At 39.3% G+C, this 20745-nt stretch overlaps 1 protein-coding gene across 2 annotated transcripts in view; it reads left to right on the top strand.

Annotated features, from left to right (window-relative positions):
- The window catches only part of LOC125895479 (contactin-associated protein-like 4), a 171025-nt gene extending 150733 nt beyond the window's left edge, over nt 1–20292 (top strand). For both annotated transcript variants that reach the window (XM_049587347.1, XM_049587348.1), the window contains 6 exons: nt 177–401; nt 2122–2255; nt 5028–5115; nt 13392–13607; nt 14083–14154; nt 19171–20292. In XM_049587347.1, coding sequence (XP_049443304.1) covers nt 177–401; nt 2122–2255; nt 5028–5115; nt 13392–13607; nt 14083–14154; nt 19171–19367 — 932 coding nt within the window. In that variant the 3' untranslated portion in view covers nt 19368–20292. The remainder of the gene's footprint in view (nt 1–176; nt 402–2121; nt 2256–5027; nt 5116–13391; nt 13608–14082; nt 14155–19170) is intronic.
- Nucleotides 20293–20745: the final 453 nt, after the last annotated feature.

Below are 20745 nucleotides of genomic sequence, written 5' to 3'. Positions count from 1 at the left end.
TATTTTTTCTCAGCCTTACCAAATTAAGCAAACTAAAAGTTATTCCTTCATTTAGACCTCTCAGAGAGCGACAGGTAGTCAGAGAGGGACATATTATAGTGAAAGCCCTACATACAAAGTTCACCAGTCAGCTCCACCACTGCTTCATCCTAACACAGTAACTTTTTAACTTTCAGAGGTCTCAGCCAGCTTTATGTCGTCTACATCCATCGTCTACAACCTCAAGGAGCCCTATGAACTGAGCAGGAACAGCAGCACCTCACCTTCCTCCATCTACTCTGACGTGACGCTGAGAGGAGAAAACATCTCCCTGAGCTTCAGGACCAGTCAGAGTCCTGCTCTGCTACTCTACGTCAACTCTTTCTACAGGGAATACCTGGCCCTGCTCATCAACAGTCATGGTGAGGACAATGAGGTTTGAACAGATTTAATTCCTGCAGTGGCTCATGTTCACCTCTCCTCTCACTCCATGTCTGTCTCCCTCTGCATTCATCCTATCATCCTCTGCTGCCTCCTTTGCCACACAGCCAGGCTAATTGTGATGCACGATGTCAGGTTCAAAGAAAACATTTGGTGCAGTTACTATTAAATGATAATTCTGTTTTTCAGCAGGGGTCCTCCTTCCCTTGTTGTCGCCATTGTGATTATTTATTGTGTTCAAATTTTAATCACTCATTTCACTGTAGAGCTTTACAGAGCACCAGTTGGCAGGGAGTGCTGCCAGCTTTCCTGCATAGCACAATAGGCTTTGTCATTATCCACTGTCTGCAACTTGTAAATACGACTGAAGTCCCTGTTGTTTTTTTACTAGTGTGAAGTTGAGCTCAGGGGTCGGAGATTTCTTTTATAATTCTGAACTCAATTCACTATTATCACGGCAATAATTAGCAACCCTTGATGAACATATTGGGTGGCATCCTTTAATCCATTATATGAAATGCACTTTTGATATCATTATTGTGTGTGTTTGGCTGTGTGTTTTACAAATTCTGCTCTTAGTAAAAGTAACATTTAGCTTTTTTTAATGACTGAGAGAAAGTCGAGGGGTAGCAGGTTTTGAATATTTGATCAAGTCATCATCAGGTATCTGCACTCTTGCTGAAGTATCTAATTAAATCCCAGTGAGAGGCTTCTTTTGGATACTCCACAAAGGCTCCTCTCATGTTTCTCTCTATTGCGGCTGCAGTAACAGGAGCCTCAGCTGCTGCACACAAAGAAACTTCTTCTATCCAAGTCACTTGCTGAGAGTCTGAAGCACTTTTTGCCCTCTGCGAGATTGTTTTTATTATCAAGATGTGCTCTTATGATAGGGGAATTGCTCCCTATTAAGCTGTGAAAAAAAGTAACACAGTGAGTCATAATTAGGAAAAAAACTGAAAAGGGCATTAAGTATTAAGTGTTTGGATCTTTAAAAAAAAGATTATTTCCTATCATTCCTGCTCATCTGTGAAGTCTGCAGACATCGCAGAGCATTCAAATTATCTCAGCGTTATGGAGTTTATTAAGTGTAAAAAAAAAAAAAAAGAAAAAAAGGGGGGAAATTAATTTCATATCATGGGGTGTTATTCATAGAGATAAAGTATTAATCCTCAAAGTATTAAATGGTTTGTAGCTTCTTAATTCAGCAGCTGGTATCTTGGAACATTCAGATATCTGGATGAAATGTTCTTTCTTTGAAGGAGTTAATATATGTCTTCTTAGATGTTCAGAGCCAATAATGTGGACTTTTTTTAGGCTTAAGTGCTCAATTAATTATCAGACACTAATTAAATTTTGTCTTTAATTTCAGACATGTTTGTACCCATCAGCAACATTTAAAGATGAAATCAGGTTGTCTTAAAATTGTGTTGTCCAAGGCATGGGCTGTATTGTTGGTGGTCAACATTAACAGTTTACATCAGTTTTAGCAACAGCTTGCATCAGATCTGTTTTATATCTCATGAGTAATATTTATTATTCAGTGACCTCTCTCTGTAGAAGTTCAATTACCCTTCTATGTAATAGGTATAATCTGACACTAATGTGTGATACATGCAAACAATGTTGCAACCTAATTCCTTTTGATTTTGTACATGCTTGCAATTCAAACTAAGATTCTGTTGTTGTTCTGTGTTTGCAAAGATGAGCTGGAATTGAGGTACAAGTTGCACAGCAGCAGAGATGCAGAGGTGCTGGGGAGCAGAGTCACGAGCTTGGCTGATGGACGTCTGCACACAGTGATTGTCAGGAGACTGGCAGACACTGTCTCTATTCAGGTACACACACGTAACAAATAATGCACGCTGTCACACGCGTCATTACAACAAACACTGTGAACAAAAAGAAAAGAAAAGGAAGAAATCTTTTGAAATTAATTTCAGATGCTCAATCTTACTTTACTGTCAGAGTGACATCCACACTGTGTATTACATAGTTAAATAAACCTACTGCTCACACTGCACTAAACACCTGATAATGAGAGGCAGACTGCACAGGGACACTTCTGGGGCTGACACTAGTTGTCATATTATTAATTGAAACTGCTGCCAGGTGCTTATTTTGTGGCTATGCGGTTCATTCTCCCACTGCAAATAAATCATGTATACAGCTATAAGAGTGCCTAGCTTACTTATGTTCCATGCAGTCAAACTATAACATGATCCAAACTTAGATAATACTTATCTCAACAGGAAACTTTGTGCACAAGTGCATCCTAAACAAAAGACAAAATGATAAGTAATAAATTACATTAAATCACCAGAATAAATGTTGGCAGTGTACGTTCAAACTATAGATATGTTACATTTGTATGTTTCGTATATCTCGGATGTTGTTGTCTTTTCCTGTTGATGCCTCAAGCTTCATTCTGGTTAGTCTTGCATGGACAGCCTTTGGTTCTTCGTGCAATGAGATCTGCTCCAGCAAGGACACCGTCAAGCCTTAGACAGATGTCTGGTTACGTTTCAGATTTAAATACTATGAAGACAGAGAAGAGCTGAACAAAAACAAAGCCATATGTACGATGTGCAAAATTAAGTTGCAGTATTGTGGAAATAAAACATATCTCAATCCAAAACAAACTCCTTGTAGAAGGCATTTATGTTTAAGCAAGTCCAAAAAATAACTGAGGCCGTTGCACCTTCAATGTGCAAGAATACTGTAAAACTTCATTCAATAGCCTAGTCCAAATTAAATGCTTAAGCCCTTTTACTAGCCCATTGTGGCTACACATTTTGGCCTGTCTTAAATGGATGCCTGGTGTGGTTGCCAAGCAGTTCAGTTCAGTCCAAGTTCTTTGGAGGTATCAAACCAGGTTGTTGGTGACCCACTTCAGTTAACATTAGTTAGCTGCTTTAGTCAATATGGAGATGCTACACATTGTTAGATTGGTTAGAGTCTCCATAAGTCAAATGCTCAATTCGTTTTACTGGAACCATGAGCACCAGAGAAGACCGTAATTCATTCAGATTTACCCCCATGACAAAAGAACAAGTGGTGACTCGCTACCTCTGAAGCTGTCATCAAGTCAGAATATGTCCATTCCTCAATTACCCTGCAAGTTATTCATATTCCTTTAGTCAGTAGGGGACCACCAATCAAAATAATCAAAAGGGTTTTTCATAAAAATGAATTTAAGTTATGAATATTGTGATAAAGTGGTGTTGTGTCACTATGCCCCTGTGCCATAATACTCAAGTGCCATAAAACAAGTATCATAACTCTCTTTCTCTCTGATGTGCTGTTTCTCCAGGCTAGATCAAATGATTGATTCAGAATTGATATGTTATTCAAAGCCTAATTTTTAATACAAGTGACACTTTTACTAGTTCAAATAAACAATTTCATTGTATTTCCCATCTTTGCTGAGAAGCAGTTTTGTTTAAAAGGAATTAAAGTCGTGTCCCATATAGACCCCTGTCCCAAGTATCGGCCTGTTGATTTTAGTAATTTAAGCAAATAATAGCTCGGGCTACTATTTGAAGTTTTACGGTATATGCCCGTACAGTATTATTGAAAATGATGGCTTCTGAAGCCTCAATAATATACTAGAACCAATCTACATTTTACCTGAATATTTTACATCAATGTAAGTGCTTTAGGATCAAGTCTTAATGTAAACAGTATTTTTGATAATACACCAGATTAGAGGGTTACTTGTACAATTTTCAGCATTAATGCTCTGTGAATCTCATATTCAAACATAAATGATATTGTAACTGAAATGTGTCTAATCAAGTTGATATTGTATCAGATATCAGTTAGGACCTGGGACCTTTTGAAACAGAATTGAATTGCTTCGGAAAAATCAATGGTGATTTCCAGCCCTAACAGAAACATCAGCCAGCAGTTTTAATTTATGTTATAAGAATGAGCATCGGAAAGTCAAATTATTATAGTATCATATAACAAAATATGTATAAAATTGAAAGATCAATGCCCTCAGGCTTGCCAGTGGATATCTAACTCATGGCACCAAAATGTCCAGACATGTCTCCGTCCACAAGCGTCCAGAACCCAAGCAGAATATAAATTCATAAATGCCACATTTCCTCTCTGTTATCAAGCTACTTTCTTCTTCCCTGTTTTTTGGCTCCACTTTACTCTCAGGTTGATCGACATTAGTAGATGTCTTATTGATAAATGATTCACTAAAGCCCAAATCTCTCTGTTTGCGAGCAATACATCACACCCTGTGTGTTATTATAAAAGAGTATCTCTCTCTGAGGCATTTACCACCTCAGAACCTGCTCCACTTCTCTGCTCAGCTACTGCGAACCACTACATCTCACGGGTCTATTGGTTTCCAGCTTTAGGGTTTAATCCCATTTAAATATGCAGGTCAGACCAGAAGTTCAGCCTCCGGCTAGCTTTTCATGTTTAATTGCTTGCTTCTCTGCAGCCATTTGTCGAAGTTTCTTCACAGAGCAGCTTTTGTTTAAACACTTAACAATAGAGAGCTGTCCTTGACAGTTTGTCGCTGTTATCAGTCTGCGCTTCTTACCTGCTGAGCTTTTACCTTTGCACATGTGACATGCATTATCTTTCAGATCGACCAGAATGCCAGAGAGGACTTCAACTTGACATCTGATGTGGAATTTAACAGCATCAAATCACTCATTCTGGGCAGAGTGCAGGGTGAGTGAGGCTCTCTTCGCACAGACTCCAGCACTTAAACAGACTCATTTGAATAACAGCACTGAGATGTTTGGGCCCTATGCGACAAACACTGTGCTAGAGCTTTCTGCTGTTTTCTATTCATCATGTTTGGTGGAATAGAGGGAAAACAGCAGTCTGAGCAACATCTGTGGTGTTTTTTAAAGACAAGTTGACATCCATATTCAAATGGTCATGAAGACAGCACTTTACTGTGGAGATGCAAAACAAGAACTTTAGAAAAGTCTAAAGGTGTAGCCTCCCACTTAAGTCATTGTTATGTGGCATTAGATGCATTTTAGAGCCATATGGGTTGGTAAAGTATTCGTGTAAATACCATTGTTTTTTCACTAATGCAGTAGTTCAGAAAATACAGTATGCGCTGGTGAACTTTCATCCGTGTTATCGCAGCGGTGAGTAATCCAGTCTTTATGTCTGTCTAGCTGAGCGCAGCTTCAGACAGCTGTAATGGTAATAACTTTAGAAAAGGTCCTTCACTTTGTATGGTAATGAGGAGAGATTGAAAAGAACAAATTACTTGGAAGATTGGAGTCAGCACCCTGCAATACAGCATAACAACCAATAAGTCTCCGCTGCTGTGGGAGGGGTCAAACTAAACCAGGAAGTCAGACGGTACAGTTCAACCCCTCTGCGCCTGACAGTACATTTTGCTTTCACATCGCTCCTGTCGTCCTCTACAGGACTGATCTGTCTGCCTGAAGCTTCTCTTAATGAAGGGGAAAGACTTTGCACCAAAGCTGTGATGCCCTTATGTTTTTCTCTGTTGCCTCGAATGTTTACCTTTGGCTAGCATCATCTGAGACAAAAATACTGTTAGAAACGTGGGGCTGATATAGAATTGGGTATCAGAAGAGGTTCTCAATTCATATGTAATTAGGTCCGTCATGCCTCAATCATCGTCCGTACAGTAACTGCTTGTACGACAATGGGCTGTGCTGGGCTGAGTAATAGAACAGGAGTTACAAGCAGGTAACTTCTATTTTACCTTGTTTCATCACCTAATTAGAGACTACTGCCGTGCAATTGCCACATTTACATTAATTCATCCACTCAACATCAAGGACTTAGCATTCACTAATGTGAAAGCTACAGGAGGCTGTAACTGCTTCACAGTAAAAGTCATTCAGTCGTTAACTGGTGGAAGGCCAACCGGCAGTGTGAGGTTTGTTTTAACAGAAGTTTAACTGAAACAGGTGCAATAAAACCTCAGAACAGAGCAAATGAACAAAACATTCAGTTTGCTTTGTGTAGTAATACTTATTATTGATTGTTTATGGAGACATTGAAGAATTACACAATATCTTGTCATCCATCCATCTTCTAACCTACTGTCATGGTTCTCTTGGAGCTCATTGTCACCTGCTTTGAATGTTATCACTTGATCAGATGGGTCTCATCAGTGGTTATCAGTCTCATAGATATGAGTTAAAAAACACTTGCTTCACCTACTAGTAGGTTATCAGCCCATTAAATGGCTGTATTTGTCGTTTGATCTCGAGTGGTCTTCGAGATTATTACATATTTGGTATCATAGAAGAGACAATAAAGTAGGCCTACTGAATTACAGGTACCAGGATCAGTTCAAATGTGATTTTTTAGCAGACGCCTAACCCATATCTATGAGGCTGATAACCACTGGTAACTGAAGCAGGGTACCCACGCTGAAATGATTGCCAATCATAGGGCCAACTGGCTGTTAAGTTATGTCTAACTCTATATACAGTGTTTTTCTTTTTCAAATAATATGCCACAAATTGAAAAAAAAAGGAAGCAAAATAGTTGAGTAGAATCAGATACAAAACTAGAAACTATAGAATCTATTTAATATCCCAACTTGAGAGTATAAGCGATTATACAACAAATAGTTCGACCAGGCAATCTGATTGGCCAACAAGACATTTTGAATGTGCTCAAATCAGCATAAAAGCACACCTGGCTTATCACTAAAAATATGGCACACATGGCAACACTGTAACTGCCAGAGCAAATACCAGAGGGCCACAAAACTGCTTAAAAAAATGGATCGTTTTGTTGATAATTTTGATCTTTACAGTGGACTCAGTTTGATGAATGGTTGGAAGAAGATGAGGCTGCAGCTGCTGTTGCCTTGGTACATCCTGGACATACACACTTGTATGTATTCACGCCTACGGGTTAAAATCTATAGGAAACTCTTTACAATCCTGAAAATATTATAAAGTCTAATATGTAAGTATAAGCACACTGCAGTCAACATTATGAAACTACTATATCTGAAACATTTTTGATCTTTATTTCAAATGACCTGAAAAGCTGATGAGCAAAAAGCTACCTAAAAATGGGTTATTACGATATCTTATAAGCAAATGATCTGACAAATGCTTATGATAGCCTGTTTCTTGCAACAAGTATGGTAACATTAATAGAATACTTAAAACAACTTCAGAACGTGAACTTAACCACTGCATTTGCAGAAAGAGACAGATAAGATACTTATAAAGGCTAAGTGATTCATCAGATTAAATGAATTAGTCTTTTTTATGAATTAACTTTCTTTGATACATATAAGTTATGGTGCTGTTTGCTGCTCGACTGCCCCGTCAGTGCAGGTGCGTGCCTCAGTGAGTGTGAACGCAATGAAAAAGTTGGTTTTGAAAGGCTGAATGCTCTCAAATGAGGATTGAAGGAGATAAAAACATGTTGTGGACTTCTTCCAGGAGGAAACTGATGTTTTGGTCCGGGAGGTCCAAGCTCGCAGTGTCCGAATATACGGAACTGCGAGCAGACCTCTACAGGCTGATGATGCAAAGGTAGCCTGGGAGGAGGTCACCACAATTGTAAATCAATGATGCGTTTCTCTCGTGTGCGCATGCTCTCTCTTTCTCTCTCGCAGTCTCACTCTGTTTCTTTTCTTTTGACTTTTCTAAGATGACAGATGCTGAATATATACTCCCTATCTGATGCTGTGGCTGTTTGTGGTTGGCTGAGAGGGATGTGAAGTCATTAGTTTGCAGCTGTGTTAATCAAATCAGGTTGGGTTTCCATTACGCGTGCCAAACGTGCCAAACGGTGCCAATCCCCTTTGATCTGACATCAGATCTGACGGGACAGTCGATATAGAAATACATTTATGTGCTGATTGCAGATAGTTGCATTGAATAGTGTTTTTTGGGTATTTATTGGATCGTTAATGTGCCTGATATTCTGGAAACCTGCCTGTGAGGTTTTGGTGACGTGTGCGCACTGTCCACCGGTCAGCCAAACTTCGGCTTACACCAGCTGCGCTCCCCCTGCGCTGACAGTAGACCTGGTTTCAGCTGGCGCGCTTTTAGCACACCTTCGGCGAAGCCTTTTGGCACGAAACTGTCACTGCACCAAGCTGGATCTGTCGACACCTCCCCCTGCTGCACCGCCACACCCATCTCAGTGTACCTCGGTCTGCCAAACTACCAAACTGAGCACACCTCGGATTGCACTTCTCTGCGCAGGGTTTGCCACACTGCGCTGCGCCGGGAAACTAGAGGCCTTAGACTTTAGAATGCTCTTGAGTTACTGAAAACGTCTGGCACCCTCTGGCATCCTCCATTAGCTGGTGCTGGTGACAAGGTGCTACTAATTTAAAAATACATGTGAGGTTTGTGGATGTAGGAGCTAAATCTGTATATGAAAGAAAGAAGATATCTTAGTCGTAACAAGGCTGAGCTAGCTAAGTTGTTTTGGGTATTTATTTGTGTTGGGAAATCAGACGATCTCTAGAAAGTATTAGGCTCATGTTGGCTGGCGGACGAGTAGTAAACTAGGTTTCATTACATATGAGAGTCTATTGACATGACTGATTCTTTTCCAGTTATTAGTCAGACCCTATGTATGTCAATAGAATTGCAATATTACATGAGATGGTGTACTTTAACGCCATTTGTGGCACTTCAGTGATGCATATAGACGCTTGACTGAATCACTGTCGTGCTACAAATGAGGTTAAAGCAGACCCTCCTGTTAATTTGGAACCACACTAATCATTATATTTGTTTCAAATTATATTTGTATTCATATAACTACTTGGACATTTACTTTTACATTGTTTTGAGTGTGAAAAACACAATTTGCTCGCTCTACTCAAACACATGTTAGGTACACATGACAGAAACAAGTCCAAATTGATGGCAGTGCTCTTTTTACGTTCAGCTCCTGAACATTTCTTTGTGTTGTTGACCCAGGCCGTGTTAGTGTGTGACCCAGCCTTCTCTCTGCTGAGCCAGAGGACGCTGGCAGTCATATCAGTATCAGAGAGGCAGCAAGACAGTTGATATACTGTCACTCCCTGCCAGCGCTGTCATCCATCAGCCTAACTAATGGACCAGGAAAGAATGGAGAGACTGAGCTGTTCACGCAGAGGGAGAGGAAGGGGGGGTGATGAAGAGAGAGGGAGAGTGAGATAGTGATACAGAGAGAGGTGGAGGTAAAGGGCAGCAGTTGGGCGGGGGTGGACAGTAATCGTCAGTTCCTGGATACAAGGCCAGTGCTGTCAGTGTGGGGTTTGACTGCTCGCACAAACATCCAAATCCTTCTTAGTGAAGAAGGCACAGACTCTATTCAGCACTTTTAACACCTAATACCACCAGTACTGGATGATAGAAGAAACTTTACCACATCATCTTACATTTGTTAGTTTTACATACTGTATTGTTTCACTTAGCCTCATTTAAAGGCAAACTTTACACTGTAGGATCCTGTATGCTCAATTTTAGTTTTTTGCTATGACCATATTTTTTGAATATTCCTTTTTCATAAAGATGATAACTTTACCTACTTAATATAGACAGTTAAACGTGCACATGCATGCTGGGTGAAGCAGATTGCTTAAAATACCTCAGAGACAAACTCCCCTGCCTGCGTGTGCTTTATTTGTTAGAAGAAAAAATGGTGAAAGGTAGAGATAGAGAAAAAGTTTGTCTTCTTTATTAAACAACAGAGAAAAAATATGATAATGCAGTGTTAGACAATCTAACGCTACAGCTGTGACTTAAATCTGTTGTGTTATTAACTTTTTCCTCCCATCTTAATCAGCTGCTCTCTATTTTGCAGGTTGCTCAATAGATAAAGGCATGTCATAAAACATATAATTCAGAGTCAAATTATTTCCCGCTGACAAGAGGATCACACTTAATTTAAGACTTAATCAAAGCCTGATCAAATATACAGCTAATAAACAGCCCTCTCCAGCCAGGCCACTCTGCAGTGTCCCATTTGTGTGGTGAAAAGTTGCTTCTCTGCGATAATAACTTAGATGAGTAGTGATGATGTGCTGTGTAATCAAATTGCACTGCAGGAATAATTGTAGTTCACACTGACATTTATAGCTGCTTAAGATTTTACTTAGCACTTGCTGTCACAAATAGTGGCATGGACACATTAGCCACCAGAGGGACTCACTGGCAGTTTCCTAATATAAGGAGGTGTTTACATGTTTTTTGTCCACAGTTTTGTGATGATAGCTGCAGGCCTGTCGCCAGAAGAAAATGTTGGCATTTCTGCAAAACTCAAATATGTTAGATGTTAGATATATTGTATATCTATCATATCAACGTTTATAAAGTGACGGACGTAATATATAAGCTGACTTTGTAATCCGGAGATAGAGAGGATTGTGGATGGCGTGTTTCAGAGGCGAGATGCCTGCCAAGCTGCAGACCACTGCACAAGACCAAAAAAAAAATGGTTGTGAATTAGCAAGTCCTTGCTTTGTTCCCAGCAGCTTTTTAGGCGCAAACATTGGTTGTTGTTTTTTTTTTTACCAAGACATTTCTGCTTTTCTAGCTGGGATAGTAGCCTGAGAAGTGGCCCAAAAAGTGGTTGTTTTTAATGAGAGGTTGCTGCTTTTCTTTGGGATAGTGACCCGAAAAGCAATTGTTTTTTTTAACCAAGACATTGCTGCTTTTCCTGCCAGGATTGTGCTGCCTAAACAGTGCTTTTTAAGCCAGAACATGATCTTTTCCTGACCATAACAAAGAGGTTTTCAATTGTAATTCTAACTGCTCATTAGCTACAGTGTTGTTAAAACATAAGGGTTTAACTTACCTGCTATAGTAATGTGCAAATGTAACCTATCTGCCTGTGGTTTGGAGAAAAGTTCAGTGCTAACATCTCTTTTGGCAAATGGGTTGATAGCCGAGAGGTAATCTAGTGACAAAGTCTCACAAGTTTTACCTAAAAGTAGTCACATTCCCATAAGGTAAACATTTCCACTTGACCAACACTTTGGTTGACTGAGCTAATTGAAAACTGAATGGCCAAACATTTATTACACTTTGCTGAGGATACTCCTGGTCCCCAGAGGACGAATCCTAATGTTTTCTTGACCCCTTAGGCCTTTTCCTCCCACAACACTTTCAGACTAAAACTTGCACTTGTACACAAGAAATTTAATAATGTAAAAGGCAGATTACCATGAAATTTGCTGAGCATATTCTGGCTCCAAAGGGAATAAATCCTTATGATTTTAATGACCCAATTGCCTTCCCTCTAGCACCACCATTACTGTGAGGACTCCAAAAATAGAAAAGTAAATGTAATGCAGTTTGTTTCTCCCAGCACTTTCATATTGTGCAGTGTAATTAACATTTTAGTTTCCACTAGTATGGCTTTAGACTTGTTGCTTACCGGCTGTTTATTAAAGCTGCTACATGTGGCCTTTTATGATCAAAAGGTAGCTTCCATTTCAACAAAACAAGCCAGCTGCTTGGCCTTCTAGTTCATTGTATTTACCAACAATGTAAAATCATCCCTTCTCATTCAGTTGAATGAGACCAGTCCATGAATGCACTGACATATTAAAAAAAGTAAACCTGTTCAAACTGGATGTTCTGTACTGTATATATAGTATTGAATGTTCATACTGGTAGAATTTGTAGGACAAGATTCATGTCCAGTGCCAACCTTTACTTACTGTAGCATGACAAACTGCAAGAGTACAGAACAAATTTGACTTTGATGTTGTGATGCATGTTGCACAGTTTCTTTTTCTACATATATTATTTTTATTATATTCTTTATTAAATTTGTGTGGAGAGATGTCAGAGTGAGGGGGCTGCCTTGGTCAGGCTTCCTGAGTGGTTGGGGGTTCGATGCTTGCTCAAGGGCACCTCGGCAGTGCCCAGGAGGTGAACCGGCACCTCTCCAGCCACCAGTCCACGCTCCATATTTGGTTAGGATGTTGACTTGAATGGGCGACCCTCTGGTTCCCAACCCAAGTCCCTATGGATTGAGCTACTGCCGCCCATATCATATTCATTTAACCATAACCATTTATTTAACCTTTACCGAGTGTTGTACTTTATACACAGCATGGCGGGATGGTCATCTATCACTTTGCGTAGCTTTTAGCACTGGATCATTTAAGTCTGTAAGATCATCACAGGCAAATTTCCAACTTAACTACGTTTCTATCTGTGCAAATCAGTCATAATCTCAGGTTGCACAAATGGCTTCAGTTGAAAGTGCCTTTCACCAGCACAGAGGCTGGCAACACAAGCATGTTCTACTATGTTTCCGAGTCCTAGAACAATCTTCAGGCCAAGCTCCAATGCAAGACTTTTATCTTGTTAAATGATTTTAAACTTAGAATAAAGGAAGTAGACACAGCTAGCTGCAGTTGCTTCAATTAATGAACAAAGTCAAGGCTAAATATTGGTGACTTGTTAGTGCACTGTACCATGTATTTTTAGTAAAAGGTAGATATATAGATCCCGATGTTCAACGATTTGGCCAATAGCTGATACAGATATTGATGTTTTTATGTTGTTGTTTATTCATTGTTGTTTGGTTTTGAGCCCTGCTTTTAGCCTGTGCAGAATTGATGTTACCCACACACGTGTTTTAGGTGCCTAACCTACCAATACTTTAGCCATACTGCAGTTAGCATGCATGAACATTGTAGGAATAATTGTTTCAAAACATGCCCTCCAACACTGAAAAACTTTGCTTGTGAATATGATGTGTGGTTTTTCAGTATCATCCACTATCCCTGTTTTGTTTGGCATAATCATTTCCAGCAGGTTTATCCTCTTCTGCGGTGTCAAAAATGGATGTTAAAATGATTAAAACAAAGATAGATACCACTTATCATCGCGACCGCGGTCTCATCAAGATAAATTTTTATCACTGCCGTATTTTAAATGTGTAATTGGAACTTGCTGATAACAAATGTGTCTTCGCACTCAGCCATTCTTGTCTCTGTGTTTCTCTCTCTCTGCCTTCAGAGTCTGATGAGTTGGATGAGGAGCTGGCTGGCTTGGCCTCTCTTGGGTTCACCGGCTGTCTGTCAGGTGTTTGCTTTAACTCCATCAGTCCTCTGAAAGCTGCTCTGCTGCACCCTGACAGCCCTGTTATTGTCAGCGGCCCATTGGTCCAGTCGAGCTGTGCTTCCTCCTCTCCAGCCAATCCCTACGTTGCAGAAACCACACACTCCTTATCAGGTACAAGGAGCAATCTCAGCCCTTATATTCCATAATATACTATATACACCATATACATTATTAAATAACCACCCACTTCTCCTTTCTGGTATGCTTTTAATTGTATTCTTAGGGCTGTTCATTAGACTTTTTATAGGCTCATTAAACATCCTCCGCGGTAAGCAGACAGACTGATGGCACTCCGACAGATGAGATTAGTCAGACAACTGTAGTGAAGTCCTTTGAGACTGTGCTGAAGCTTTCAACAAGCACTGTCTGCCCTGACTGATGGTTCTCACAGTCACTCTATTTATCCCTATACACTCCTTTACATCATCTTTCTTCTTTTTGTAAATTAAATTCACTTTGTTTCAGACTTTTTTGTTTTCCCACTTTCATCTCTGCTCTGCAGTCTTCTCTGTATCGTATACCTCACTTTTCTGGAGCATCTTTTCTGCTTTTTATTACTCTTCCTTTTCCGTCTTTGTCTCTGCAGACCAACCTGGTTCAGTGGATCCAGGTCAGCCTTTGGTGAACGCCATCAGGAATGACTCAGCTCTAATCGGAGGTAATGCAATACATCTTTTAATGAAAGTTCATTAAAATATCATTACAGTTGATTCAAAACTTTATATTTTGGGGAGTGATATTGTAAGGAGCTGGTGAGAAGGTTCAGATTCAAAGTTTTTGTGCAGGATGCAAGTGAGGAGAAAGAAATTTTGATCTTGGAAGCTGAAGAGAAAAAGAAGAGGCAGTGAGGAATGGGTTGGCTGTTTAATGAGAAGATTTTGGGTCTAAATTCACACATGAAAACTTTGCAGAAGAAAGGATTTTAGGCTTGTGTTTCCATTTTGAAAACTACCTTGAAGTAGCATTAAAGTTAAACATAAAGTTTGTTTGTACCTAAAATACAACTTTGGAAAACTTTTACAGATGAGTCACATAATCTACTGGAACCCCGAGAGGCGAGTGGGGAAAAAAAAATGTGATTCATTTTTAGCTCCGATTTTTTTGGGTCAGTATCATTTTTTAAGTGTTTGTTGTTGCAGTACTCATTTCAGTCACTAAATACTGAAATGTGCCACTTCTTGTTGAATATTTTTTTTTGCCTTTATTTTATTTGATGATATAGGACAGAAAAGGAAGAGAGAGGGGGGATGACATGCACTGAAAGGCTGCAGGTTGCAATTAAACACAGGCCTAAGTACATGAGGTGCCTGCTCTACCAGAGGCCTGTACTACGAAAAAGAATTTGGAGTTAGCGAGGTAACTTCAGAGTTAACTCTAGGTTTTCAGTACTATGAAGCGCATTCTCATTTTATCAAGAAAAATCACCGTGGTAACATGCTGAACAGCTAACCTGCTCTGGGGCAGGTTAGCTGTTAAGAGTATCGGATCACAGACTGTCAACATCTTGACCTCTGAGCAATCAGGTCACTGAAGAAAACAGTATCCATTACAAATACACAAATATCCAGAGTCTCAGGTAAAAAAGAGGAGCCTATATGCTGTCATAGGTCAGTAGATTCATTTCATTGTCCCACGGCTCTATTTCCACTGTTTTTAAAGCAGAGCATCTATCAGATGGAGAGATCGTTTACGACACTAAACACATGATTTTAGCACTATTTCAACTTATGCAAAGTTTATTTTAGCCCGCAGTGATAGCTGACAGTGCTGCTAATATTACACTCACTGCAGCTCAGAATAACATGAGACACCTGTGTGATGAGAACTAGGGGAAAAAAGTAATATTTTATTAGAAAAATAATCCACACATTTTTAATTGGCTTCTGTTATTATAAATGCAGCCATTTTCTTTGGTGCAGAAAGAGTCTGGCACTTTAAATTGTTTTATGTGACATATTCAAGAGTACTTTCATCATCATCCAACTTATAAGCAAAAAATACTCTATACTAATGTCACACATAGCCTGGTGATGCCTACATATAATGTAAGTCTCAGCTGATGGGGATTTTTTTGATATATATACGTATCTTTATTTAAATAACACAGTGTAACAAGACCCAGTATACAGTTGGGAGTATACAAATACAATAATAACAGAAAGCCAGGGGAATAACATACTACACAAAGATAGTATAAGACCTACAGATGTCAAGTGTCTTAATAGCCTTTTTGTGGGTTAAACCCAAGAGTAGTTTCATGTAGTGTTCAACATCCTTCAGAAAAACACCAATATGAGGTTTATTATTGCTAAACTTACATTCTTACATTTATGGATAAGACACTTAAGGAAACCAAACACTACATTTTCCCATAACAATGTAAAGTTTTTAGAAATATGGTCCACGATAAATATGTCCTTCCACAATTTCTTGGTGTGAGAAGAAAGTCAGTAAAGGTGTAAAACAGTTTCAGATTGTTTGTTGCAGAGAGAGGGCAGTTATTCACAATTAGGTATTTATGCGGTTGCATCCTAACATTCTTCCAATATATTTCTAAGAAGCATTACAGTGCCTATTGGACTGGCATCAAAAACTATTGCAAATTCCTCAGGGGTTCTTCAGGGGATGATCATAGAAGAAGACATCGTCATTCATAATTAACACCCCTGTCTCTTTCACATGAATGCGCTCGTGGCTGGATAGGAAAACCCAGAGTTGACTGGACTAGTTGATAACAAACTTTATAGTACCAGTTATCCAGACGGCCAATGTTTTAAGTTAAGTTTAAGTTTTAAGTTTACTTCCTTTATTAATCCCCCTGAGGAGAAATTCAATTTTTTAGTCAAGCCAGATAATAAAAAGGTACCCTGGGTAGTTTAACTCGTTTCATAATACAGGCCTCAGGTGAGCCACTGGGCGCCCTGCACCACCCCATGTGTTCTAAATGGGACTAAAGGCATTAATGTTGACATCAATGTAACATAATTTGCTAAGACACAATATATCAACTTTATAAGTATTACAGCAACAAACGATCCTGCCAAAAAGTAACTTTGAAAGATTGTTCTGGCCAAACTTTTTCCCAACTGTTTCAGAAATATTAAAAAAAAAAAGTAACTCAGACAGATTATCCTGGCAAACCCTCTTTTTCACTTGTTCTTAAGTCATAAACACAGGAGAGAAAACAATATAGATCAGACTGAGAAAATGGATCGGCAGAATTTTTTCTCGCTTGCGTCTCAGGGCTCCTGTACAGAATCCTTTTCTGAGGGGAGAAAATCACAGACAAAGAAAAACATGTAACAGAAGTCACACCCTGTCCACACAGCAATTGCAGTTTCTTTCGACAATTTGTGGTGAGCTATTTTTGATTTAGATGAAATGCCAGGAGGGTGAGGAGTGACAAAAACAACATTGTTTCAAAACAGCACAAATTCAGCTATCATTCAGTCTTATTCTGCGATGTGACACACTGGAGGACAGAAATAGTCTGAAGTAATTGAACATGGTCTGAACTGTGAAAAAAAGTTTTTAACAATCAAGGGTTTAAGTTAGCTGTCATCTTTAAAAGGTAGTCCAATAATAAATCTGTGTTTGAATGATATGATGTGGCGTAAAGCATTGGGGTTTTTTTTAAATATTTTTTTCTACTATTATTTGTTTTGGTCAGAGCCTTTGGGCTAAATGCTAAGTGAGAGTACACACCCTGCAGTGAGAGAAGTTTTACCTCATGGCTGTTTCATTTATTTAGGTTTTTCCAGTCTTCATTTGGTTTTAAGTATTTTGGAAAGCGGAAAGTGCAGTCACAAGTAATAATCTTGTCGTCATTCCTCAGCTCTGCTGCCACATTGATACTTCCCCTGTTTGATGTCTTTCTCATGCAAATGTGAGCATGGTTAAACCCTGTCAGAAACCCAGTAATCCAATTGCTTGGCCGTGTATTACTGGCATTTCTAGCAGAAATCTAGCCCACTGAATTTCTTCTTAACATGATGTTTAAAGGAATAGTTTGACACTGTTTTTTTGTCGGCCAAGAAATATAGTTACAGCACATAACTCCCCCTAAACCCACAAATTGTCATTTTTACATTTCTGTGTATGTACGGATTAAACAAGCATGATACAGTCTGTTCATTTGTGAGCTTTAGAGGTGGTGGTTATTTTTAACTTTGCAGAGAGCTAAGATAACTGTCCTTGGCTCTAGTGTTTGTGCTAAGCTAGTCAAGCTGCCTATAGATCCATACTTAAAGGTGCTCTATAAAGATTTCTTGCACACAAACAAAAGTGACATTGACATTGTTTCTCACCAAAACACGTTGCATTTATCCTTAAGGCCTTAACAACATGTTGAACCTATGTTCTTCCTCATAAAACAAAGTTGATCATAAATCCTGCAACGTTTACACCCATATTGAGCTGATCATTTTCTTTCCTGCCTTTCCATGTGCACTGCTGTGTTTCTTGGTGTCTTACTGCACCTGCTGATCAGCAGACTAATCAAACCACTGATTGTGTGTCACGTTACCCAGTGTTACCAACTTTTCAGACCCTCTTAGCGACTTTATTTCTGAAAAAGCGGCGTGTGACAAATTTAGCAACTTATTCAGACTATCTGGGAAACAACAAGCATTATATTCAAATATACTATACAGTGTGTTTCATTTCCATGCATGCTTCTCAGAGTAATCACTGTCCACAGCTCCTCATGTGACTGAGCCTTCACTAAGAATTGTGTGTTATCGATCTCACGCTTCCAGTTTAAAGAAGCAGACAAGAGAACCTGCACAGATTGGTCAGTTCCCAAAGTCACACAATAACACAAACTGACTAACTGATCAAGGGGCAGCAGAAGACCAGTGACTGACTGTGTTGTGAGGTAAAATTACTGTTTCCGTCAATGGAGTCTGCGGCTTTGAGAAGAGCATTAAAGGGCTGTCTGATTGGGAGGTAAGGCAGTGAAAATATTCTAAACATAGTGTACACTCAAACTGATGTTAACTGATTAAGGTGGCCCTATTCTTATATGGCTAAAGCACATTTTGCTGCTGCCCCCGTCCACAGTCACCAAACTCACAGTGATTTTACCTCATAGCTCATGAAATGCTTTGTTCAGGATTCTTCTGTTGAATCTAATTAAACATAGTTGTAAAATGCTATTGTTTCTGTCAGACCGTAATAAAGATCATTTTGCTTCACCACTGTTCCCCCCCTCCTTTCACATGTAGCACCAACATACCGCAGTTTCAAAGACATGCAGTTCCTGTAATGAGAATTTTTATCTGCTTTTCTTGATCTCTCCCTCGCTGCACCCAATGAACAGTGATGTTGTCAATATGCATTTGAGTGTATGTGTCATCATTAAGCAAATGCGTGAATGATGTTATCTGGTGGCTTTTAGTAAGTTTTAGAGTTTGTGCTAACTACTTCATTGGAAAAGAGTTGGCATCACTGGTACTTTCCATGCCAAAGAAATCCCAAACAGGACCTGCTCACTGAAAAACTGCTCCATTGTGCTAGTGGAAGTTTAAAAAAAGTGTCTTTAATACACTGATATAAAAGTGGCATGGATCTTCTCATGTACCTCTTGGCAAGAAAATAAGAAGGCTAACAACAACCTGGTTGCTTATGTACATGATTTTGAAGCAAAATTATTTTTGTGCATTTCTGTGTTCAGGGGTCATCGCTGTTGTGATTTTTGTCACCGTGTCTGCATTGGCGATAATGGCCAGATTCATCTGCAGCAGGAAAGAGACGTATCGAAACCAGGAAGTCAAAGAAGCGCAGCCTGAAGATGGCCATGAGTTTCCCTTCAGCAGCCAGGTGGACTCGCAGAGCGCTCCCAGTGAAAACCAAAAGGAGTATTTCATTTAGCAGGAGCCCCTAACTGCCCCTTACCTGACAGGACAGAGCGGGATGATTCACCAAGAGCTCCGTTCTTTATTAGACACACAGAGCCTCTGAGCCAGCGGCACCAGTGGATCAATACGATGTGAAGACGGAACAATTTCTGATTTTCTTTATTCCCTTTCTGCTGTCATTTTGAGGATGTAAATATTTAAAAATGTAAATTGTTATTTGTGTGCTTATGACAATACTTCTCTGCCATATTGAAAATAATTTATTAAAAATGAAACATGCAGAATTGATGTGTACCGACACACAACTTCGTTCCAGTTAAACTAAACTTTTGGACTTGGTTTTAATTTATAAGAAGCACTTTTTCTACGAAGATGATGAACCTTCTGTGAAATTTAAAATGTCAGAGCCATACAGTATGTGTCAGAATATGGAAAGACTGACTGGGAAGACTGACATACATGTTCCACATCTACACATAAGAGCTTAGCCAAAGCACAGCCTCAGAGTGAACTAAAATCCATCTGTTGTAAGTGAAAATAATTTCAGCAGCTGCTGTATATATGAATACAAAGTTAAATTCACTCTCAAAACTTATCTTCCACACTTCATGTTTTCAGTTAGTCAGAAAGCTTTTATGTTACTCACTGTGCTTTTTCTTCATATCATGAGAAAAATAAAAGCTTTACGATGAGACCGAGATTTTTTTTTGTACTTTTCCTTCCTGCCTGCACCACCTGCAGTAGGCAGCCGACACCAAAAATCTCAAAGTAGCTTTCAACAGAGAAGCTTTAAGCAGCACAGACTATAAAACACTGACTGTCTGTCACTTCCTTCGCTCTGCCGACATTTAATGTGTTTTTGCTGAAGCACTAATCTGTGTTTGCCTGACAGGTAGACTAAGAGATCATCAGAAGGGGAAATGGAAAGAATTGAAGAGAAGCTGACAATGAGATATAAATGATGCAATGAAAAGCAGCCATCTAAATATCAATATTAGGATATTTATACGTTCCTGTCTCTGTGATACTTTGAATCATGGGTGGGATTTTTGTTTCGGGAAAAACATTGGAAATGTTGTTTTCCTCCCCGTCTCAGCAGGGTTTCATGCTCAATGATTTTACCTCATTACTGCTCAGTTGAGGTATTTGTTCTTCGTCTCTCTCGCAGTTCTGTCTTCAAGATGTTTTTATGGTTTTTCATATAAACAAATGTCTCTTTTGATACTCTTCTGCACAGAGTAATCCCTCACAATAAGGATACACGGCCTGTGAAAGCCTTTACACTTGTTCTTCTAAACACCTGCTGTGTAGAAGCTCTTTCTTTGAAAATGCTTGTGGTGCAAAGAAAGCGATGCATTTTAGATTTCCTGAGTAGTTAGCGGGAGTCGTGA

Source organism: Epinephelus fuscoguttatus, linkage group LG10 (genome assembly GCF_011397635.1).
Source record: "Epinephelus fuscoguttatus linkage group LG10, E.fuscoguttatus.final_Chr_v1".
NCBI lineage: Eukaryota > Metazoa > Chordata > Actinopteri > Perciformes > Serranidae > Epinephelus > Epinephelus fuscoguttatus.
Note: the sequence above shows the minus strand (reverse complement) of the source record. Positions and strands in the feature narration are given on the sequence as shown.